This window comes from Eleutherodactylus coqui, chromosome 5 (assembly GCF_035609145.1).
Source record: "Eleutherodactylus coqui strain aEleCoq1 chromosome 5, aEleCoq1.hap1, whole genome shotgun sequence".
Taxonomy (NCBI): Eukaryota; Metazoa; Chordata; class Amphibia; order Anura; family Eleutherodactylidae; genus Eleutherodactylus; species Eleutherodactylus coqui.
This window is the reverse complement of record NC_089841.1, coordinates 90,625,358-90,650,722: the sequence shown is the minus strand read 5'-3', so window position 1 is coordinate 90,650,722 and position 25,365 is coordinate 90,625,358. Positions and strand designations below refer to the sequence as shown.

General features: G+C 44.2%; 1 protein-coding gene across 2 annotated transcripts in view; it reads right to left on the bottom strand.

Annotated features, from left to right (window-relative positions):
- Positions 1-25,365, bottom strand: part of AP3B1 (adaptor related protein complex 3 subunit beta 1) — a 230,603-nt gene that overhangs the window by 108,288 nt on the left and 96,950 nt on the right. For both annotated transcript variants that reach the window (XM_066602845.1, XM_066602844.1), the window contains exons 13-14: positions 18,884-19,016; positions 11,401-11,510 (exon numbers count right to left, since the gene is read on the bottom strand). In XM_066602845.1, the coding sequence (XP_066458942.1) occupies positions 11,401-11,510; positions 18,884-19,016 (243 nt within the window). The remainder of the gene's footprint in view (positions 1-11,400; positions 11,511-18,883; positions 19,017-25,365) is intronic.

The window sequence follows — 25,365 nt, the reverse complement described above, 5'->3', positions numbered from 1 at the left end:
TGTGAGATGGACGCCATGTAGTCAGCGCAGGTAAGCGGCCTGGGGTCTTTACTCTTTTCACCAGAAGACCGCTGCACTTGGGCAGCACGCCCAGTCAAAAGTATCTTCCTGGCCAACAAGACAGCCAATCGGGAGCTAGGGGTGTGACAGGAGCGTTCCTCCATGAAAGCCCTGTCAAACCCTTAGCTTCCGGTGGTGACAAGATACAATAATACCAGCTGAATGATCATCATCTTCATTATAACTGTGTGATAGGAGCCTCTAATCATCAACAGTAAATGTGACAGGAATATAGTGTCATCCCCCCACACCCACACTCCCCTTCAGCCTGGTGGTACAGTCCATGGAGTTTTACAATACAGGAAGTTGTGACTGAAGTAGTGACTCCTGGAGAGAAAAGAAAGACAAATAATTCCCTGATGCTAACAATGAGATCACATGAGTAGAAGGATTCCAGGAAGTTTCAGATAAAAAGGAATAACTAACCATGGTAATACTAGCTGATATATATATATATACACATATACACACACACACACACACACACACAAACACACACACACGGGAGTTAGTTACATAATAAATGAAGAAAAATTTCACCAGAGTAGCCCTTTAACCCCTTGAGTGGCAGGTTTCCTACCACCCTGTCGTGCCCACCAGGGCAGGTTTTTTAAAATGGTCTAATCATTGAATTTCAACTAGTTTTGCAGTTGTGTCTCAAGAGCCATAACTTTTTCATTTTTCCATTGACATGGCCATATAAGGGCTTGTTTTTTGCGGGACAAGTTGTGATTTTTTAAACAGGGGGGAGGAATAAAAGAAATGGGGAAAAAAGAAAAAAAGGGGCCATGTGATTAAGGGGTTAAATAATGTATTAACTTCCTTCTCTGGGTCATTACGACGCATGGATACCACGTGTGATTGTATTTTTGATTTTTTTACAAATTAAAGGAAGACAAGTGTTTTTTATTTTTTTAATAATTTTTTTACTTTTTTTTTTTTTAAATTTTTTTTTTTTTTTTTGTCTTTTTAGGGGACTTCCACAGGGACCCATCAGGACCCCTGATCACATTCCGGGGGTCCGATGGTGACAGCCCTTTACATGCTGCAGTGACAGCCCTTTACATGCTGCAGTCACATAGACTGCAGCATGTAAAGGGTTAACACAGCAGAGATCGGAGGTTTTCTCTGATCTCTGCTCTAAGAGCTGGTACCTAGCTGTCCTCTGACAGCTAACAACCAGCTCTCCCTGCCACAGAGACCATCGGCTTGCTTCTGACAAGCCGATGGTCTCTATGGCAACTTGTAAACAAAGCAGGACATTGCCGACATGTTGGCAATATCTTCTGCTGGTTTTTCAAAGCCCTTGCACTGCTCTGTGTGCGTCTGTGCAGGCAGAGCACACTGTCACAGCTTGTGGCATTGTGCTCTGCAGCTCCCATAGTGATACATAGCCCGGAAATCTTCCGGGCTATGTTGCTATGAGCAGTGGAGCTCGACCCCGGAAATTTTCCGGGCGTGCCACTCAAGGGGTTAAGAGAAAAAAAAAAAATCTAAATTAGACTATAACTAAATACATGAGACATTTCCGTTAAATATCATTTATGAATAGCTAAAAGAAAGTTTGTTGACGCAGAAATTCGACATCTTCAATGTATTGTGTGTTTGCTACAATTTAACTAATGCCCCATTTACACAGGACGACTGTCGGGCAAACAATGCCCGACTCTCGTGCCAGCATTTACTCGCTCCTGTGCTGTCCCAATGGAGCGATTATCCTTGGCTCGCAGCGGGGTGGCTGGAGGAGATTTCTCTCCCTCGCCCCTCTCCATTCACTAACAGCGGCTGTTCAGTAATTAGGAGCTGCTGTTTACACTGAAGATCAACGTTCACGATTTTAAATTGCATACAATCCTGAACGCTGATCGTTCAGTGTAAACAGCAGCCGCTCGGTACTGAACGGCCGCTATGTTAAGTGAATGGAGAAGGGCTACGGAGAGCCAACAATACTCGCTCCTGTGTGACAGCAAGGGAGCGAGTACAAGCGGTGACGAGTGTCGGGCATTGTTTGCCCGACAGTTGACCTGTGTAAATGGGACTTTAATCTAAATCATTTATGCACTCTTCCATAATGGACTAAAGGCCCTTTTATACGCAAAGATAATCACTTAAATCAACTGCAGGACTGAACAAACTTCAAGCGAGCTGCTGACGTTTTTGAACAAATTAATTGCTGTAATTCTCTGTTTTCCTCCAGGAGTTTTTTGCTCAGCTGGGCGTGTGTTTAGGCAACTGTTATGGCATAAACACTTCATCCAGCTGAGCAAACATCTGGCAGACACATTCCATTGTTATCCTTGCTGGCTGAGTAAACAGTGAAAATGCAAAGCAAAATAAAGCCATGGCTTAGCCGCTGGAAACACTGAACGAACTGCATTCAAACTGAAATAATTTCCAGTGATCAAACGATAGATGTTATGCTAGTCTAAAAACCTTGGCTAATGATAATTGAACGAATAATACACGACTGCTTGCGTTTACACGTAACGATTATCGCCCATCTTCGGCCGTCTGAACAAATTTTGAGCAATAATTGTTGCGTGTAAAATGGCCTTAAGGCAGCTTCTCACATCTGTGCTGTAACCTTTGATCGGAGGTTCCGCCGCAGGTCCAGCAAAATGCAACAGAAGAAAAAGAGCCGCATGCAATGCTTTTTGTTTGGTAAAACGCTGGACAGCTGAGCGTAAACCAGACAGACCCCATTAGAGCCAGTCAATGGTGTCCGTTTGTTGCTGCCTGGTTCCGTCATAAGAGAGATCCGTTCAGCCAGTAGATTCCGCTTTCCTGGTCCCATACTTCCTGGTGCAGAGAGGGTTTATTCAGGACCAGTCTCCCATCACTCAGCCTGTACATTTGCAGTCTCGCCAATTTCACATCCAATGCAAATCTTTTGCTTTTTCTAAACCCAAATACTCAACACAGTGGGTTTATAAACAGCTTAATTAGTACGTAATTGCCAAAAGGCAACAGCTTTTACTGTAGAGTGTCTCCTAATTGCTCAACCCTACTTGAACATTTAACCCTGTGTCCTTTAATGTAAAAAGTCTAATTAATCTGACAAAAATCACTATCATATCTGCTTTGGTAAGCATATTTTCTCTAGAAATAAAAAGAATTTGAACATTAACAAACACTAATTGTATTGTGCCACCAGCCTCCGAGAGGACAGTTCCAGTCTCTTCATTCAGCAGGATGCATGTGACAAAATTATAAAGATCTCTTTTACGTCCACATATTACGATATCCCATACGGTTCGTGTACTTGGGCCTCATGTCCACTGGCACGCATGGATTCCACTGCTGAATCCTGCAGCAGAATCCGAGCGTGCCCACGACCATGGACAGAAAGAGATAGTTTCTTACCTCTCCGGATCCAGTGCGGGTACCCTCCATGCCGGCTGTCCTTTCTTCAGCACGGCGGATGTGTCTGGGTGAGCTGACTGACGCGCCTGGCATATGCGCAGTGCCTTTTTTTTTTCTTTTTAGATCCCCCGCTTTCCCGCGGATCCGCGGCACCTCCACAGTGACAGCTGCAGGTGTGCCACGCATCAGGCGGCTTCCGTTGACTTAAAAAAATATCTATCCATCCATCACATCCGCATGCTTTTAGCTGCTTTGCGGGTGCCCATGTCTCTTTATAGATGGCTTGATTTGCGGATCTCCCACGCGGGTTCCGCAAATCAAATCCGCCCGTGGACCTTGGGCCTTCTGGTCAGATCAAGTGTTGCTGTGTATAAACATTCCAGTGTAACTGGTTCAGTTTGTCAAGATGACGATCGCAGAACTTTTACATGCTGCATTTCTGTGCAGACCACTAAGATGGCAGATAAAGCTGGGTTCATACAGAGCGGATTTGCCATGGAATTTCCCTGCGGAAAATAGGCCTGCGTCCGCGAATCCCGGGATTAGCCAGCCATGTGGACAAGTTTTGTCAAAAATCTCGTCCACACAGGGCAGACAATCTGTTGCGGCAAAGCCGGCGCTGCAGGGGGGATTCCAAGGACGCAGCATGTTAATTCTTTTTTTTTTTCTGTTGCGGCCTCACTCTGCTCTGTGGGAGAGCCAGCCGCAATGGAAAAGCATGCGGCGAAGCCATTTCATTGCCGCGGGTTTTGAAGCTGCGCTTATCCAGCGGAAATCTTGCGTTTTTTCGCTGCGACAAAACCGCAAGATTTGCACGGTGAAGCCATCCCGTGGGAACCCAGCATTAACCCTTTCCAAACCACTGTCTAACGTCTTCCTACATTCTGATTGAAGCTTGTACAGCTCCGATGTCAGAAGACATCCGACAGGGTATTCTTACTATCTATTGCCAGCCACTCCGCTGTCGGAGCCTCTCTGGCTGGCAAAATTGGATTGGAAAGGGTTAATAAGGAACCGCAAAAGATTCTTGGGGATTTCTAAGCATGGACTACAACTTACCTGCCAAATTATTATATTGTCGCTGTACTTACTGCATGTACTGAAAACGTGTACTTCACTAAGTTTACCAAAGTTGGGCAATAAGAAAATTTACTTTTATGAACTTAAAGGGAAAACCACAATCTAAATTAATCCCCCATCAACAGGACGGAGGATAACTTTATGATCAGTATGGGTCCAACCGCTTAGACCTACAATGATCCTGAAAACCGGGGTCCCCATTCCACACACTCCCACACACCCACATTTCAGCTGGTCCCTGTTCATTTTGATGACCTGCAGAAAATTGTGGCGTATGAGCACTTGGCAATCTCCATCATTGTCATTGCAATGAATTGCGCAACCTCCAGTTCATTCATGCAGGGATCGTCAGGAGCCTTGGCTCTCGGCATCGGTGAGGGTCCCAGTAGTCGGACAACCATCAATGATGGGGAATAACCTTAGACCTTGGTACAATCCATTTAATGTAGGTATTAAAGGTTATGTAATGTATCACACACATTTATTGTCCCAATATATGCAATATGAAAAAAGAAACAACTTTTCAACGTGTGCTTTTTAAATACCTGCTATTGCTTTGTTTCTCTGCACAGTCGCAGCCAGCCTAGTCTTATATTCTTCTATTTGTCCCCTACTTTGTGCTAATGTACATCTGAGAAGTTAGCCAGCAGGAGAGGTCATATAGAAGGAAATGAATCTGATGGATAAAACTATATGGAGATTGTTCTGTATATTGTTCATTACTATGGAGGCGCGCAGTCTGCACACGGGTTGCAGAAACAAAAAACAGTAAGGCCTCCTGTCCACGGGCGATATGTCATTGCGCTATTTGTGGTGATAATCCGGCTGCAGGTAACGCAGTGAACGCTTTCCATAGACTTAACTATGCAAAGCGCAGCCCGATGTCCATGAGCAGAAAATCATAGCGATTCTTCGCTTGCGGGATTTAAATGCGGCATGCTGAGATTCTCCACCGTGAGCCCATCTATCAGATAGGCTCACCGCGGAGATCTGTCATTTCTCCCCTGTGGTGGAATATCGCTAGCGCCTCGCCCATGGTCACACGGGGTGGAATTGCCGCGGAATTTCCGTATGGGAATTCCGCCGGCAATCTTAAACCTGAGCCTAAGCAGCAAAGTAGATGAGATTTGCAAAAAGCGGAAATAGCCGCAGCAAAATACAGGCAGTGAAGCCACAGTCAAAAAAAACTTTCATACATAGACAATGTCTAAAACTGGATTGTTTTGGTGTCAATAGGGAAAGGTGTGGCTTGAAATTCTCACCATTCGCCGAATTTGCATACCCACCACCAAAGGACTGCATGTCTGGAGTGCATGCATGTGCTTTCCATCTACTGAAACAATCTGAGCGCATGCAGTAGTGTTCCAAATACCGAGGAAAAATGCACTCCAACGACCGGAAGTTCCGTCGAGCCGATGTCAATACGGTATATTACAATTGTGGAGGAAAGGCATAAACGAATTTAAAGATACTCAACGCAGGGTGGACCCAACAGTAATATGATAATAAGACAATATAATACAATCTCAAAATGTAAGCAGACCCAATGCTTATAACAAAAGAAAAAAACCAGACATCTGGATTTAGCAGCAGGCGGAAGGAGGGGGCTCTCATTTGAAGATCTCTCTACCATATACTACCACTAGTGTTCCTATCCTGGGATTTAATTCTTTTATGGTTTTGCTCATATTGGCTGCATGGTGTGAAACACTGTTTCAGGAAGCCTTTGTTCACATTACTCCGACACTTGTTCACCCTATTCCGTAACTTTTTTATGCTTCGACTCCTATGTGAGAATCAGATTGATGTTCGGGGAAAGTTCTAAAAAAATAAACAAAAAGTGCACTTACTGACAGAGAACTGTTGGAAGTAATATTATTGGTGTCTAACCCTCTTAAGAACCCAGAAGAGAGGAAAGGTAGGCAAGGATATTACATACTGTTTAAAAGGAGTCTTCTAAAACCATAGACTGAGAAGAGGAGGAGCTGATTATTGCCTTTGCAGGCTTCAATTCAATGGGGTGGATATGGGGGCATGTGCAATTTTTTCTTTCTTTTTGTGTAACTATAGTGGAAAGAGGACAAGAATGGATATCTGAAAAATAAAACAAACATGTAGGTGGCAGAGAGATAAAGATGGACCTGTCAAGTTGTCAAAGAGGTCCATTTGAGTATCAAGGAACTGGTTGTAAAAGCTGGTGGCACAAATTCAAAAACTTTGGATGTACCCTTCAGTGGATCTGAAGGATGCGATCCTTAGGAATGAATGGTTTCCATCTGTGGTGAACCCTGGGGATGTTTATCTGCAGTATTTAAACATCTGGGCTGAGGGACAGAGTTGTGGCAAGAGGACTGATCTACTGGTTTAATTTCTATTTTTGAAAGGGGTTGGACCCTCAATTGGTTATTTTATAATCTCAACTTTTCAAAGCTGTACGGATATTTGTGTATTGCTGGAGAGTGGGCGGATTTTTTCTCTGCCAATATTTAATGTTCCCTGAAAGGTAGTCCGTTCTATCTCGCTGTAATTTTTAAACGTTTTGTTGAAAATTTCCTTTTCAGTAGTCAAAACCCGTGTTGTCAAAAATCTATCACAACATAAGAATTCGGGAGGAGATTTGGAGGTTAATAAGAGTTTCCATGGCACAGAAATGTTATCATTTAGATCACTGCTTGCCCATTATGGTTCTATACACACCCGTGCGTTTTAATTCCTTCCTTATCTGAGCAGTTCCGTAACATTCATTTTGTTTGAAAATCTTGATTTTTAGTGGTTTTTACAAGTCCTCATATGCTGTTGAAAATGTGTATAAGCAGTGGCAAAGTGGAACTGTGCAATCGGAGAGATCACCTGGTCCATAGCATGGCTATGCAGCTCTGCCAATTTTAATTGTGCCAGCTGTTAAGACTTTTACTTGCATCCACTCCTGAGAACATTCCTTCTGCAAACATTATTTGAGAGCATGTGTGTTCTTGACGTTTTTTTCATGACCCATAGCGCCCCTTGTCATGGACACATGGAGTGAATGCGCATGCGTCCCGCCTACTGCCAAGTGTTCACGCTCCCTTTGAGCACGGGCCCCTGTGCAGTGCTCAGTTTCAGATGCAGTTCAGCTGACCGCTGATCTCAGTTTGTACAGCGCGTCTCCACTGAGACACTATGGTATTACAGCCGCTGCCTGATGAGTTTTGTTTCACCAAGTACCAATGGTAAAGCCCCTGTACAACCATATTGGGTGATCTTTTTTGGTCTTATCAGTATATTTATGGATGTGATTACGCAGTATTTACGACTGTTACAGCTGACACCATGTCCCTGACTTCCATTGTATACTACTGACATCTCATTTTGAAAGCCCTTCAGCAATTTGTATAAATTGTTTTTACTTTGTTTTTTATGCAAATGACTCATTATGCGGCTAATTGGGCTATGTTTCCATTGCATTTCAGACTTTGAGGAATTTCACCTCAACTTTACATTTTTCTTTTAAAATAACACTTCTGTCAAATATTTATTGTCTATTACACAGTGGACTGTTTTAGACACCATGTCTATGTATGAAAGCTTTTACATTTCTAGTTAGCTCTACAAATAAGATGTGAAATCCAATCCACCTGTATTTTAAATGGTTGAAGATTCAATTAAGCATGAGATACAAATTTTTAGATGTTCTGCATAATGAATATGGATCTTAATTTCATTTTTTCTCCCTTCTTTTATTCCTTTTGTCATATGGATGTTCACTTTGATTCTATTGTTTGCATGTACACTATATAATCCAGCTGTTTAAGAAGGGGCTTTTTGTGGTTGCCGCCAAGATCCTAATTTTTATCTTTATAAACACACACATGGCTAGTCACTAAGGAATTTAAAAAGTTGCTTCACCAACGACCCATTGGAAGTGGATCTGCTTTTTGAAACCCTGTGCGACCAGCTATAATAAAGGGAAGCATGTCCTGCCAGTTGCATCTCCATTTTGAAGTCTATGTTCTTGGCTGTATGACTAGGTGAGCTTTAATGTTCACTTTGTGTAGAATAGCACAACAATGAGGGGCAGTCCTGTAACCCTCCAAGTAGGGGCTATGACCACCCAGAAGGAAGTGAACGTATGACAATGAAGAGGTAGAAAACTCTTAGGGTGCACAGCCGTCCCAAGGGAATACAAAGAACCTCTTGAATTATGTAAAAAGTAGCTGTATTACAGTACGTCTCACCGTGCTTCCAGGTATCATTCCCCATTCTTCACAAATGATGACATACTGTCACAATGAAGAAGAGGCAATCACTCCCAGAGATGCATTCTCGAAGAGATAATAAGGCTTTATCCTCTTTTACAAGATTAGCAATATGTGTAATCTGAGTGACGTTAAATGTAGTACAATTGTTTCCGACAGACCCGCTAATGTCAGCAGTCACCACGGCAAACCTCCAGGGCTTTTAGTGCACGAATGTGTGGAAATTGCACAAGTAACACAAAAAGAACACATCATATTAGGTAAACATAGCAAAACATCAAGGACTCGAACAGTCCTGTGAGCTGAAAAGATTATGGGGCAGATTAATACTCTCTGTCTAGCAGTTAATCATGAGAACTTTGACAGAAAGCCTTAGATGGATTGTCAGGGACCTTTTTTAATCTAAATCTATGGGAGCTGCACCTACATTACCAAAGCAGAGAGCAGCACTATGGGTTGGCACCATGTGATTCCTATAGTGACAGCAGATCCAGTAATCAGAGGGGATCTGAGGAACAGATCCTTGCGAACATCAAATCGAAGAAAGAAAAAAAAAGTTCTAGGCATCCATTCAGTTTCTGGACTTTTAAAACTCTGTTGCGGGACCAGAGGGTGGAGGAAGAATCTTACCTGCACTTGGAACTTGTAGAACAAGGAGACTGCTGAGAAGATAAGAGCCCCGTTTTCGGGTTGGAAAGATGTCCGCGTCTATTTTCTAAACTACACTATGCACTGTTTTGTGATTGGCCAGAGCTGCTTATATATGAGTACTGCTGGCCAATCACAGATCAGGTAGAGTGCATTGGTAGTCCTACCAATGCACTAGTGTAAAGATGGCAGCTGTCATATACCCCCCTCCAAACTGGTACATCTTTAGACTGTCTAATCTAAGTTTATATGACCTATCCGTTACTAGTTTTGCAACAGATTTTGCATCAAAATACGTTTTTATTTTGGTAGGAAATGTTACATTTAGACCACACCCCATTTTCCTGTGAACTCATTTTCCTTTCCACAAAGCCACACTTTTTTTTTTGCCATATCCAAAAAGTGTTCAAAACAGATGGTAATGTGGTACAGAGCATGGCAGACAGTTTTCTGTTGCATTTTCTACAGTAAATCTTCCCCAATGTTACATAGAATCGAAGTTAAAGGGAAAGAGTAGCATTAGCAATCAGTTGGGGTGGATGACATGATGAAAAGTTAAGTTACACTAGGGGTTTTATAAAATGTTGTGACTAGCTAATGGCAAGGACATGATCTTGTCAAGAAGTGCAAAGCTCCATCAGCCCAGCATAGCTGTGAAGGAGCAGACTGTGGTTTGACGAGGCTTTCTTCATGGGGACGTAGCCTAACAGAGCACTGGAATGGCCGCTTAGTCCGGAGCTACGCGAAACTAGGCTCTCACGTGCAACTCCTCCGCCACTTCAGCTGCCGGCACCTACTGCTTTAGAAGTCATGAAGCTCCCTCGGTCTAAGGATGACTTGCCACAGAGTCACCTGGGCTCCTAGAGGATTTTCTTCTCCTTGCGCGGTAGACCGTGCAACACAGCCCTGGAGGTACAAGCTCCACCAGCCTCTCTGCCAGGAGGGGGAGGGGAATCCCCGAACTCCCGTAGTCACCGTGGCCCTGGTGACCCCCCCACCCAAGGGGAAAATACAGAGGTACGCACAGTCCATGAGTCCCCCAGGAGCCCTCACTCTCCATTAACAGCAGCCAAAAAGCCTCTAGAGGGATAAGCTCCTCTAGGGAGACACAGCTTGCATCCAAAATGACGCCGGCCCTACGGTCTCAGAGGCAGCCATGTGATTGTCCCTCAGCCAGCCCTCCTAAGCAGCCTCCCAAACTGCAAGATTAGCAAACTGCAGGACCATATATGCCTCCTATAAATGACTCCATCTCCTCTATGCCTTCAACAAAGCAGCCTGCAACAGAAGTATTTATAAAGGAGATGGTTGTCGCTTCATGAGAGTCCAGGACGATTTCGCCTCTGACCTCTACTTTGAAAGCAAACCAGGATGAATTAGGTGAGAGGCTTGAACACACTGATAATAAAAATGGAAGAAATAGCTCATTCACATAACGAGCCAATTGACGCCCATCAAAAGAGGTAGACCTGCTTAAAGCTAAATTGGTAATAACGTCAAATTCGAGGGGATATCGGGTTTTCTTCATGTCACCCACAAGGATCCATGGTATTGCTACCCCATTCTTGAATACACCTACATAGCAATCCGGATCTGGTTGCGGAGACTGAGCACGTGAGCTCACCAAACACTGGACACATTAAGTGGGAGTTCCACGAAGGAATTAAAAAAACAAAAGTATGTAACGATAATATCTAGACACTGGAGCATTTTTTACATTTTTTTTTTTTTTTTAAATGATCCCAATTGAAAACTTATGTTATGCCTGAAGTGAGAGAAAATATTTATTTCTAGGGCAACCCCTTTAAACTCAATGGACTTTTTTTTTCTAATCTCAGAGCAATACATACTTTTCCAACAAACTACTGTACATCATAAACCATATGATTAGAAGGACAAGGGAAGGAAAAATTACCAACTGTACAAAAAAACCACCATAACTGACTTGGGCTCACACACCGCACGGTCCCCATGAATAATTATATTGCAGACTATAAGCATAAGGAGCACTTACTGTAATTTTTTCAAGGAGCTTCGCCATATGTTTAATTATTTCGCTGTGCTGACTCGACTGAGTTTGTAGAAGGTTTTTAATGACCACCACACTTTCTGCGACCACAACATCTAAAAAGTGGGAAGAGAAGAGCGTTAATACCAGACGCACATCCAATAGTACAGCTCAGTTCATAGCATGTATCTTTTCATATCCTACATTAGTGCAGCCATAGATTATAATAAATGCGGTAAATCCGAACTGGTGCAATATTAATAAGCAATGCGTCTGCAGTGGATTGACTAGAATTTTTTTTCTGTAAACCAAATGTAGTCTTACAATCCAAAATATATATTACTTTACCGTGTAATGTTCTCAGCCTGACAGTTATGGCGTTGTTGATGTAGCATATAGGCAATCACATGTGCTGACAATCATACAGAGGTCATACAAGAAAGGAATCCTCAATCTCCACAAATCAAGTTCTTTTACGGATACATTAGAAAAGCAAAGCAGAATGTGTAATGTGCAGAGACTCCTGGGATGTATATTTATGGTATTCTACTGTCACCTGCTGGAGGGGCACACAGTCACCAGCACCGCTTTGTGTCATGTAAAGCTGCAGCAAACCATTAACAGAAGCAGACTTAAAGGGGTATTACACGGTCTACAGATTGTAGCCATTCTTTGTGTAATGTATACATCTTATAACAGTTGTACCTTTTGTTTCACTTCCTCATGCTTGGAAGAGCTTGGCTCTAATTGTTTACTTCCAGTACAATATTTCTGCCCTGATCATGTGAGGGACACGCAGATGCTGAACGGGCTACAAGCCCTGTACTGCAATGGCCGAGCACAATGTCCAACACACCATCACAACAGAGATCATCCACTGGAAGTAAATAATCAAGGATTTATTTTTCTTAAAATGACAACAAGCAGAGATCTATAAAACCTAAAACCAGAAAGAAGAAAGAAAGTTACATAATCACACAAAGAATAACTAAAATTTGCTGCATCTGTAATACCTTTGAAATTATTTGGCTGAAGGGGATGTCCCACTTATAGCTGTTTTGCTGCAGGAAGCATATGGCTCCATACATTGCACAGTAGCTGGGGTTGGTACTGCAGGCTGAGTCGTATTGAAGTGCATAGGTCTCAGCCTGCAGTACCAACCAGGGCCACTGTGCAACATATAGAGCTGTCTGCTTCCTGCAATAAGTTATTTTCTAATTGGTTCACTTAAACTGGTCTATTTTCTTCATTTTCAATGTAAGTCACGTTATTCTCCACCTAAAAAACATCTCCACATCCTCTGACATCATGTCTGCATATACTACTTTTTCCTCTGTCCATAGCCTCCAAATCCTGCGAGCAGTGCATGATGGGAGGACAGGTGGAAGCACTGCTGCTGTGTGGCTCATGTGCAGTTCAGAGTGCTGGAAGCTCCTGTCTGCTGGCTTCAGCAGCTTTCTCTGGCTCTCTCAGTGGGAGGAAGGTTGGTGCTAGTAAGTTGCAGGACCTGTAAGTTGTGGGCAGAGCTACAGTGCTGGCCGGGAGACAAGCTCTATGCATGCTGGGAGTTGTGGGTAACAGTCTGTCGTTGTGTTTACTGTGGAAGTGATGCATATAAACACGGTGGCAGTATGGCAAGTGCACGGTATGGAGAAGAGGGTCCAAAGTGGAGGATAAAAGGTGCAGGTTGCTGCTACTTAGTTGTACCTCCTAGATTTCTGCATTTTAGGAATTCTATTTTGTGCCTGGATGTAAATTCAGTGGAAACACTCATGTCTCTCAGGCATGCTTAAGGCGTGATTTTTATTTTTTTGGACTTGCAAAAAAAAAGTTTAACCCTTTCCAGTCCACTGTCTGACCTGTAAAGACATTATGGTTTAAGGCTGTACAGCTCCGATGTTGGAAGACGTCCGTCAGGGTTCTCTTAGGCCGCCTGCAGACGAGCGGAAATCCCGCGGCGGGATTTCCGCCGCTCAAAGCCTGCATAGGATTGCGTTAACAAATGCAATCCCATGCAGACGGCCGCGGTTTGGCCGCGCGAAATCTCGCGCGGCAAACAAACCGCGGCATGTCCTATTTTTGTGCGGGGCTCGCAGAGCCTCGCACAGAAACGTCACTCACGCAGCCGGCGGCTCCGGTCTGCGCATGCGCCAGCTGCCCGGCAGCCGGCACATGAAAGAGCCGGGGCCAACGGGCGCGGGTGAGTACGCGCTCATCCCTGCAGGCGCTCGGGTCGGGTCCCGCGGCGAGAATTCTCGCCGCCGGATCCGACCCGCTCGTCTGCAGGCGGCCTTACTGTGTATTGCCAGCCTCTCTGCTGTCGGAGCCTATCCAATGTGTCACCTCATGCAGTACTGGCTTTAGCCAGCATATAGCGCCGTTGCATAACGGCAGAAAAAGAGTAAGCCCCCTAGGAAAACCAGGATACAAATTGGATTGGAAAGGGTTAAACATTTAAAAAGAAAACAAAAACACCGACTTTTCTCGAACATCAAAGTGTAACAAATTGAGAAATTAGTTTGGGCATTGCATCAGCCATTTTTACTGGCAGTGGGATGTTGGTGAGGGGATGAGAGGAAATACAAAAACTATACATACAGATTTAACAAAAGGAGGATTCCTTACAACAGTCAAAAAAAAAGAAATCTGCTCAGCACTGTATAAAAATGTAACAAATTCTACTCCCTCTGCAGTTCACCCACTAGTCTTCTTCCAGGCCCAGCGATGACATCCCGTCACAGCAATGTGATCACTGCAGCCATTAACCTGTTGGGATCTCCGTATCATCAAAGTATGAAGGGGATCCGCAGCAGACCGAAGATGTTGTAAAAAACACTTTATTTCAATTCCATAAAACGGATACAAGCAGCAACGTTTCAACCATAAACTGGCCTTTATCAAGCATGTTTATGGTTGAAACGTCGCTGCTTGTATCCGTTTTATGGAATTGAAATAAGGGAAGTGTTTTTTTACAACATCTTCGGTCTGCTGCGGATCCTCTTCATACTTTGATGAAACAGATTCTAAAGGCTTGTCCACCTTTTCCGAACGGCTTTTGCAGACAGTTCCTCCCCGCTTGTGGGTATGTAATATAGTGCTGCAGGGTATCTCGTGGATTACAGGGATCTCCGTATCAGCCAATAATTAGCTGCAGCAACCACATCTTCGCTGAGGCTGGAAGTAGAGTGCGTTCGGGGAGCAGGCACCATTGGAATGGAAATGGCAGGGGACTGGGTGCGGGAAGTAGAACTTTATCTTAAGGCGGCTTCCACACGGGCAATTTTCATGCGATGCAACAGCGCTACAAATCGCATGTATGTAGAGCCCCGATTTCCTACGGGTTCTTCCACACAAGCGATGTTTTGTGGCCTGCGACATTGCGAGACTATAAAAGCATGGCATGCTCTATACAGCCATGATTTGTGATTTTTTTTTTGTAGCCCACGTTTCCCTATATAGCATGTCTATGTGCGGCATCGCATGAAAATGTGTTTTTTGTACGATGCAATTTTTACAGTAGGAAATCCTACTTTAAAAGCCCTAGACTAAGCCCCAGCTGCATAATTAAAAAAAAAAAAAAAAAAAATCACCTCTCCGGCGCTGTTGGCTCCCCGTGTCTCCCCTAAAGAGTTCTCCTGCAGAGCTTCCTGGTCGGGGCTTTCAAATTCCCTGCCTCCAGGAAGCTGTGCCTCTGATCGGTTCCTGAGCGTGGCTCAGCCAATCAGAGCCACACTCAGGAACCAATCACAGACATTCATTGAATTGCAGCTAGGGCTTACTTTCAGGGTAGGGCTTGTATTTCACCCCCGAAAATCCTCACACGTGGTGCTATAAAGTCGCAAGTCTTTGAAGCACCACGTGTGACTTTGTAGCGACACAAAAATCGCGAAGGCAAAAAAATTTAAAGTTTCTGCTCCCCTCATGGACCGATCAATTAGGGGAGCTAAAAAATACTCACCTCTATCCTCCGCGGAGATCTGGACCTGCCGCCGGCTTCTGCGCATGCGCCGATGTGGCGTGCTGTCAAAGATAGCCGAGTGTAGGGAGATGTCATCGGGGACCCCTGTATGCGGTTCCCAGTCACGTGATCAGTGAAAGTTAAAAAGTGTTAAAAAAAAGTTTAAAGTTCAAATTTCATCTCCCCTTAAGGATCGTATCTGTGAGGGGAGATGAAATTACATACCTAAAGGTACCCAGCTTTGTCCCCCAATCGGATCTTTCCCAGCTTCGGCACATGTGCCTGTCAGCAAAATGGCAAACGCATGCGCAAAAGTCAAGAATTGTCTGGTAAATTTAAGATCTCCATGCTCTTGGTTACCAAAGGCACCCGAAAGCTTGCAGTCACGGAATGCCACGGTATGCGGATCCTGGTCACATGATTGCCATTATCCAATGGATAATGGTGATCACGTAAAAGTTAATGCAATCGGTGAGAGGAGATGAAACTTTTGACCGGAGGCCTCCCCATCTGAACCCCGACGCGATCATCCTTCATGGACCTTCCCCGGCATCTGGGAATGTGTCCACTGGCAAAATGCCAGACACATGCGCAGGAGCCGGGGAGGGCTCAGGAAATTTAAAATCTCCTTGCTCCCCAGCTACCAATAGGTCGCTGAGAGCCTGGAGCAGTGACTGGTGGCCTCGTTGAGTGGTCCCCGGTCACATGATAAAAAGGTAGCGATCTACCTTAAGCCGGTCTCACATGACATGATAGAAATTGCGGATTCTGCATGCATTTGATCTGCGGTAATACGTGGATCAATCAAATGCACTGGATTACACAATTCCGCTCACATTAGTGGGTTGGAATTACATAATCCACTCGCGGCAAACAGAACGCAGCATGCTCTATTTTACAGCGGATAGCTGCAACAAAGCCCACTGTGCTCTATGGTCGCGGATATACCCGCAGCCCATACGCAACTACATGGTGTACAGGCTGCAGGTACCTGCGTCATCGCTAAGCAATGGTGCGGAAAATACACAAAAAAAGGTGTACTGCGCACGACCACCTGTGTGAGTACACAGTTATGCACAGTACATTACGTGGCCATGCGCAGGGCCACAGCCGGGTTCAAAGCTGGGATCCGCTATGGACCTCGACAAGCAGATGCCACATACGGCTATGTTTGCCCGGGGTTATTCAGACTGCTACCTGTAATACGTAATTTACAAGAAGCCCCGGGAACGCTCGCCTTCCTGCAGTTCCAGGAGCAGCTTGTTGAGCGTCTTCTGTGTGAGACCGCCGCACCTCAACAAGTTTACGAATGCTCACAGAGCGCCACTTTTCACACCCCATCCCTGTCACGGAGGTCAAGAAATACCCCCCAAAAAAGGCATGGGAGGAGGAGGGATATGCGATTTTATTGCCCCATGTAACCATCCCAATCGGGCCTCGCTAATTACACCTCTCTTCGGACATACCACACAAGGGGGAAAAATTATTTTTAGGGAGTCCATTTTTTTTCTGCACAAGTGAGCAATTGGGCCTAGAATTTATTCAACTGTGCCATGAAATCCCATGGGTGTTCCCTCCATTATAGGCCTTGCCATGTGTCCTGTAAGTAGATTAGGGCCACAACGGGTATGTCTCTGAACACGGGACAAACAGGGGTATCCATTTTGGGGTTAAAGTCTTCATTCATATGTGTGCTGTACAAAAAAAAATGCTTTTAAATTGACACAATTGTCAAAAAAATGAAAATCATATTTTTCTCCTTCTGCTTTGCTTACATTCATTTAAAAAGTGTGGGGTAAAAATAAGCAGTGCACCCCTAGATAAATTCGTTAAGGGGTCTAGTTTTCAAAATGGTGTTCTCCATTGTGGGGGTTCTCCATCGTTTTGACCGCTCAAGGGCTCTACAAGTGGGCAATTGGGCCTAAACCACCTTCATGTAAAATGTCTGTTCTGAAAGCCACTGGCTGCTCCTTTCGGTTTGGGCCCCGTTGTGCATACAGACATAAGATCAGGGCCACAATGAGCATGTTTCTAAACACAGGACAAACAGGGCTATCCATTTTGGGGTGCAAATCCTCTTTTTTGTGTGGACTATAGAAAGAAAACCTGCCATATTTGCAAAAATATGAAGTTTTATTTTTTCTCCTCAAAATTGCATTAGCTCCTAAAAACAAACAAACCTGGGTTCAAAAAACTCATGACACCCCTCAATGAATATATTAAGGGCTGTAGTTTTTAAAATACGGTCATTTGTGGGAGTATCTATCATTCTGACACCTATGAGCCTTTACAATCTTGGCTTGGTGAAGGAAAACAAAGCATTCCTCAGAATGTTGACGTTAAATTTGTACGTCTCCTAAATGGTTAAAAAAAACAAAACTAAAGGTTTTCAAATGTGCACCCAAAATAAAGTAAACAGATGGAAATATATAGCTTATCAAAACCTTGTACAGTATGTTTGCACATATTTGAGATATTGCAATTGAAAATTAGAAAAAAAAACATTTTTTTTCAAAATGTTCCCAATTTTGGCAATTTTAATCAATATACACAAATTCTATCAGTCTATTTTTATGACAGAAATGAAGTACAATATGTGGCGAAAAAGCAATGTCAGAATCACTTGGATATGCAAAATCTTTACGGCTATTCTATATTAAAGTGACACGTCAGATTTCCAAAATTTGCCCTGGTCATTAAGGCACAAACAGGCTTGGTCACTAAGGGATGAAAAGAAAAGAAATCCATGCAATGATGATCATGATAAAAATGTAGTTTTCCAGCAAATAACATTTCTTGTCTGACTGCAGAGAAGAGTTCTGACAAATTGTGATTTCTCTACTGTCAGCGCCCCCTACAGGCAGCTTTAGGCAACTGATAAGTAAAAATGAAGGTTTTACCATCATTCACAAAACAAAAAACGCAGACGTTTGAGAAGTTATCTTTAGTTCTACTAAACTTTAAGGAGGCGGTAGTCTAACACTATGCTGGTCCCCGTAATAGATATCTGCATAGCCCGTGACTGAAGAAGGTGGGCACAGCTGGTGACATCAGGTTCTGAGAAGCTTTTTTATTTAACCCCTTGAGGACACTTTTTTGGTGTTTATTTTTATTTTCTCCACTCCACTTAAAAAATAAAAATCATAACTTTCTATTCCCCATCAAAATAGCTGAAGGCTTGTTTTTGTGAGCCCGCTCCATGTGGGAAGGCAGGAAGGGGCATTTACGTACAGGGTGCAAAGAATAAAAAAGTGTTAATTTGGGAAAATTTGTATTTTTAGACCAATACATGTGTGTAAGGTATTGAACATGCTGGAGAGCGCTTTGGCAGAGACTTAACAACAGCTTTAAGAAAGAAAAATCTAAAAAATAAAAAAAATATTATGATCCTATGAGAAGTGTAAGCAGCACCAGACACTCCGAAAATAAGTGGGAACTTTGAAATGCATTAAAAAAAAAAAGATAATGCAGAGAAAGCAATTGGAAGTTGTGGTGCGACATGTAAATGAAGGAAAAGATGGATGATCTTACCATCTCGGTTTGACAATAGGTACACAAGGCCATTAAGACATGTGTCAGTCACAGCGGATATATTGGTGGCACATCTTCCTATTGCCTGAATTGTGGCCGCAGCAAACTGCTTGTCTTGGCTTTTTACATAGGTCTAAAAATAAACAGATTTATGCACGTTACAAGAGGACTTTAAGATTGCATTACAGACTCGGGCAGCTCAGTGACAAGTGAATTCACATAGTAATAAAGTATCAATCTGCCCGATTCATTCCCTTTTCTACAATTTCATTTCACAGAGCTGGAATGTGAGAATCCACGGCCCCATTTTCATCTCCGGGGACCCCCTGGCTGCTCAAAGATTTACTTTTCCCGTCCTATGAGGAGGCCAGCATTAACATAACTAAACAGGACGCAAATAGGCCTTAATTTTACCACAATATAGCCAGGGGACAATACAAAACCAACAAAAACACAGAAGTTTAGTATTAACACAAATATCTTCTTTTCTACAAACTCTGAACGAACTAATCATGCCGACTCAATAGGAGAACAAGCAGAAGTCTCATCAGTGATCCTCTGCAAGCTCCCTACAGCGTATGCCAAATGCAAAATCTCACAAACTTTCCTGGCACAATATGGGCATTTACCACCAGTTTCTTACGGCTGGCTTATAGATTAGAGTCCTTCCCACTTGAACTTGCATACATCGATCAGCCATACCCATTTAAGGCCACCAGCCTAATATTGTGTAGGTCCCCCTCATGCTGCCAAAACAGATCTGACCCCAACTCCACAAGACCAGTCCTGTGGCATCTGGCATTAATCATTTCCAGCAGATTCTCTAAAGGGTAATAACACTTGTTACAAACTTCTAATGTCGGATAGTGGCATATCAGAAATTTTGATCAGTATGGTCTGGGTGCAGAGACCTCTACTAATTACTTAAATGAATGGGCAGAAGCGCTCAGCTGAGCACTGTGTCCGTTAGTCTGTCAGTGTAAGTGGTGTACCGACTCTATAGACTTGCCATGTCTCCATACACTTGTTCTAAGCAGGGACAGAAGCAGCCAAAAGAATAGCACTCAGCTGTGCACTTCTGCCTGTGTGTTTTAGTGATCAAAGGGGATCTTAGTACCCGAACCCCCACCGATCAAAACTTCTTACATGTCACTCTTCACTTATCAGACGTTTGCAAAAAAGCTTTTTTTTTTTTATGGTGGTTTCACATCTGCGTCAGAACTTCTGGCAGGAGGCTCTGTTGCAGATGCGGCTGAAAACACTGGAGGAAAAAGTGCTGCATGCAGCACTTTTTTGTCTGTCCAAAGGCTGGGCAGAAACCAGGCGGACACTGTTCTAGTCAATGGGGTCCGTCTGCAACTGCTCAGTTCCATCCACAGACTGAACCGGTCGGCCGTCTGTACTGACACTTATTCATAAATTTCTTGGAGGAATAAACAGAGGAATAAAACAAAAGAGTTATGAAAAAAGATGCTCCAGAATTGTTAGTTCCAGTGGAATATGAACATTTACTAAAACAGACATCAGAAGAGGTGACAGGTTGTCTAAGTCTTGGAGGTTATGAGGTGGGACCTCCATTGACTGGACTGATTTCTCAAACACATTTGACAGGTGCTCGATTAGGGATCTGGAGAATCTGAAGGTCAAGTCAACACCATGAACTTTTGGTCATGTCTCACAAAAGTAAACAGAACGTGATTGTTCCCAGTGAGAGAAACCAAGTAATCTTGTAGATATGATACCTTTTAATGGCTAAACAAAAATACATGATGCTAATGCGAGCTTCCGAACAAATGCAGGGTTCTTCTTCAGGCTTAAATGAAATAGATCCGAAGAGGCATGCATATTTATACACACTTATGACAAGGCACAGACATGGATGTGATTGGTTTGCACTTAAAGGAATACTGCAACAGATAAGGGTGGTGCTATAGTCCTCATGAATACATCGCACTACAAGAAAGAAGCAGACAGACAGCTGACAGACACCATATACTACACCAAACTGGATCAAGACCGGACTCACAAATATGTGAGGGAATTGAGAAGGGTCATCAAGTCTGTCTGTGGGCTCCACAAAACTTCTGGACTTGATACTGGAGGATCCCAGGGTTGGAACATTCTATAGGCTTCCAAAACTACCCAAAGCTGGCATCCCAGGGAGGCCAATTATCTCAAGTGTGGGAACCCTCACTAAAGGAATCTCAGGATGGGTCGAAGGCATCCTCAAACCACTAGTGAGAAACACAACCAGCTACTTGCAGGACACCACAGACCTACTGAACAAACTGTAAACCCTCCCCGATGGCATCATCCTGGCCACAATGGATGTAGAATCCTTATATTACAACATCCCACATGAAGATGAACTGAACGCCTAAACAGCTAATGGAAAAGTATCCCCACAGCACCACCTATTGGAAGTTGGCTTCACTATAAATCAGTGTCCGATTCAATAGGCCTTATGATATTTTAATAGATTAGACCTTTATGAACATAGCAATACCAATTATATTGAAGGGGTTGTCCATGACTGAACTATTGATATGCTCAGAATAGATCATCAATAGCTGATCAGCAGGGGGCCACCGCCAGGGATCCTTGCTAATCAGCTGTTCGCCTGGTCTTTCTGCTCATCCACCGAACTGATTTTTGTAGGAAGTAGACTGCTCCATTTTCACTACATCAGCCGGGCTTCAAAGTGCAAGCCAATTTTCCCATTCACTTCAATGGGAGCTTTGCTTGGAATACTAAGCCTGACCACTGCAGCGAGAACAAAGCTGTCTACTTCCTGCAGAGATCAGCTCAGTGCAAAAGTGCACATCCCAGAAAACAGCTGATCAGCGGGGATCGAGGGAGATGGACCACCCCTGACCCGATGCCCTGTTATAACGCTAGACCATCAATAGTTCATAAACATTCCACAACTTCTGGGAAATTAAAAAAAAAAACCCTAAGTAGTAAAAAATTAAATCTCTATTTCGCTTAAATTCTGCAGTCACTGCTGTACATGGCATCTAAAGGATTAACCAGCTCCATTTTACAACCATTCCCATTGGCATATGTAGCAGGCTTAGCGCCAGAGTCCACTCCATATTAACCTTGTGCACATGGGACATTAACACAGGATTGTACGAAGGGGTTAATGCAATCCAACATCTAAACTCAAAATAAAGAGGATTAGGACATTTCTGCACAAATATAAAGCAAGAAAAAAACTGCAGTTTTTCTATTTGCGGCTGGAATTTTATATTTATATAGCCAGGCCTCATACAAGACAAAACCCTACTAAACCCTTAACTCTTATTGAGCAGGTTATTCATAGTGCAGCGACGAGAGCGTTCCACTTACCAGTCCCATAATAGGCCATTGTCTCCACATAAGGACACACTGGTGAAACATTCCAATGTGCAACTTTATTACAACCCAATTTCAGCTCCCAAAGGTGTCGTCTTCAAGAGCAAAATATAAAGAGAGGTGTCCGGCGAGAGGCAACATATCATTTACTGAATGTGCCAGTGGTAATACGAAGAGCTTAAATATTTCACTAGCGTGCTCTTACACAGGCAATGGATTCTGCACATTGCCCATCGGATGATCAGAGGACACAGCTGGAGAGTAAAACCCCATAAAGAAAGCATCCCATTAATCCTCAATCCCACCCATGGCCAGCACTACTCATATGATTCCCAAGTCAGGGTCTACTCGGAATATTACACAGATCATGGGATTTACCAGGAGGTGGTTTACACCGCATCAAGTTATGAAAAGGAGTTAACTATTGAAGATATGTTATAAGATGAAGTGATGTGTCCAGTTGAAGAGCACCTGCCATCTCTCCTGACATACCTATCGAGTATTAGCCGACCTGAGTATAAGCCGAGTCAATAAGTTTTACCACAAAAAACTATACTAGGTTTTAAAAAACAAACAAACAAAAAAAAGCAATACTTACCTCCCAGCCGGCGTCTGTGTCCTCGGCACGATGCTCTCCCCGGCGGTGTGGCAAGCTGCTTCAGACTTCTCTCTGCGGTCATCTCCCTGGCTCAGTTTTGTATTCCCCCGCCGTCAGCGCTGTGTGAGGAAGCGCTGTGGTTGGATCAAACGCCAGCCAAACACAGCCAGCGCTCGATAAACCAATCACAGCCATTCAGTGAGATCATTCACTGAATGGCTGTGAAATGATCGAAAAGATGTGCTGAAAAACTCGGCTTATACTGGAGTATATACGGTATTTTATTAAATACTCGTATTGCCCATAAAGCACACTACTGGAGCAAGTGCACTTCTGAACTGTGGATCATGATATTCCTCTGTGGTTTCTCCTGGAACTGTACAACAAATAGGAATTACCATTCCACTTGTCCACGGGGCAAAACCCCAATCCATTTTGGCACTGTCCAGTAAGAACTGACAGCAGCCAAACCCCAGTTGTCACTTTCCAGGAGGAACAACAAAGGAAAGGCATATTGTAGAGCTGTGACAATAAATGGTATTTCATGGAAAATACAAGTATTTATTAAAGACGACAACTCAGGGGGCTAAAGAGGATCTGTCAGCTGTACTACCAGTCACATTAAGGCTAACTTCACACGGGCGAGCGCGATATGGGGCCGTGAATCCCACCACCATATCGCATTCTCCACCATGTGAAATTCGCAGATATGTGAGGAATTTTTATGTCCAAATACCCTCACATCATTTCGGGGAAGAAGTGACCCTCCTGCCGTGGCTGTCAGCCGACGTGGAGGATCGTAGAGTTTCTCCCATTGTTTTCAATGGGAGACCTCACATCACATTTCGTGCACCTAGCCAGTACACTTAATAGGCATCAAAACCAAAATCACCTTCAGCCAAGTGCCTGGAAATGGTATCGATTGACACACAGGGGCCTGTAACGATGGTGACACTTGTCTGAATGGCGGACAATGAAACCGTTGGAGCTGCTCGTGCTTGTTGGACGATCAGACTATTCGTTCTACTGGTGGTCCATCAAGGATGTCCCGAGTATCCACTGGTCTCAATATCGCCTTATGATATGGTCAGAACGGCCCAGGTGGTGGGCAATAATCGAAACTTCCATCCAGCGTCTCGCATTCCAATAATGCTCCCCTCTCAAACTCTGTTAACTGGGCAAAATCTCTTCTCTACATCGTAGAGGCGTCTAGGGGTCAACAAGCTCTACACAAGCAGAAGATGAGGTCACTACACACAAGGAGCCTCCGAGAGCCTTTTATAGGCCAAGATTGGAACCCCTTTCAGGGCCTCAGGTGGCAAGACTGTTCATATCATCACAGCACAACTCTAATCATTTGTATATCTGCCTGAGATGTAACTGCATGCCTCGTTTGGCAGCAAAACAGCAACTCCCTCTAGTACTTGTGGACTCGTAACAAAGAGTGCACAAGTACAGTGCCACAACCTAGTAAACACATCCAGAGCTCCCCCTGCAGTATAATCCCATTCAGAGTCAACGCCCCACCCTTCCCCCCCAAGTCATATGAACTATAGCCAGGTACACCCCTTTAAAAATCGAAACTTCATCATCCCCCCCTCCAAGCCATCCATAGTTCTGCACATCACCCCCCCCCTCCAAGCCATCCATAGTTCTGCACATCATCCCCCCCCCCCTCCAAGCCATCCATAGTTCTGCACATCATCCCCCCCCCTCCAAGCCATCCATAGTTCTGCACATCATCCCCCCCTCCAAGCCATCCATAGTTCTGCACATCATCCCCCCCCTCCAAGCCATCCATAGTTCTGCACATTATCCCCCCCTCCAAGCCATCCATAGTTCTGCACATTATCCCCCCCCTCCAAGCCATCCATAGTTCTGCACATCCCCCCCCCCTTCAAGCCATCCATAGTTCTGCACATCATCCCCCCCTCCAAGCCATCCATAGTTCTGCACATCATCCCCCCCTCCAAGCCATCCATAGTTCTTCACATCATCCATCCCTTCAAGCCATCCATAGTTCTTCACATCATCCCCCCCTCCAAGCCATCCATAGTTCTTCACATCATCCCCCCCTCCAAGCCATCCATAGTTCTGCACATCATCCCCCCCAAGCCATCCATAGTTCTGTACATCATCCCCCCCAAGCCATCCATAGTTCTGTACATCATCCCCCCCAAGCCATCCATAGTTCTGTACATCATCCCCCCCAAGCCATCCATAGTTCTGTACATCATCCCCCCCAAGCCATCCATAGTTCTGTACATCATCCCCCCCCAAGCCATCCATAGTTCTGTACATCATCCCCCCCCCAAGCCATCCATAGTTCTGTACATCATCCCCCCCCCAAGCCATCCATAGTTCTGTACATCATCCCCCCCCAAGCCATCCATAGTTCTGTACATCATCCCCCCCCCCAAGCCATCCATAGTTCTGTACATCATCCCCCCCCCAAGCCATCCATAGTTCTGTACATCATCCCCCCCCCCAAGCCATCCATAGTTCTGTACATCATCCCCCCCCCAAG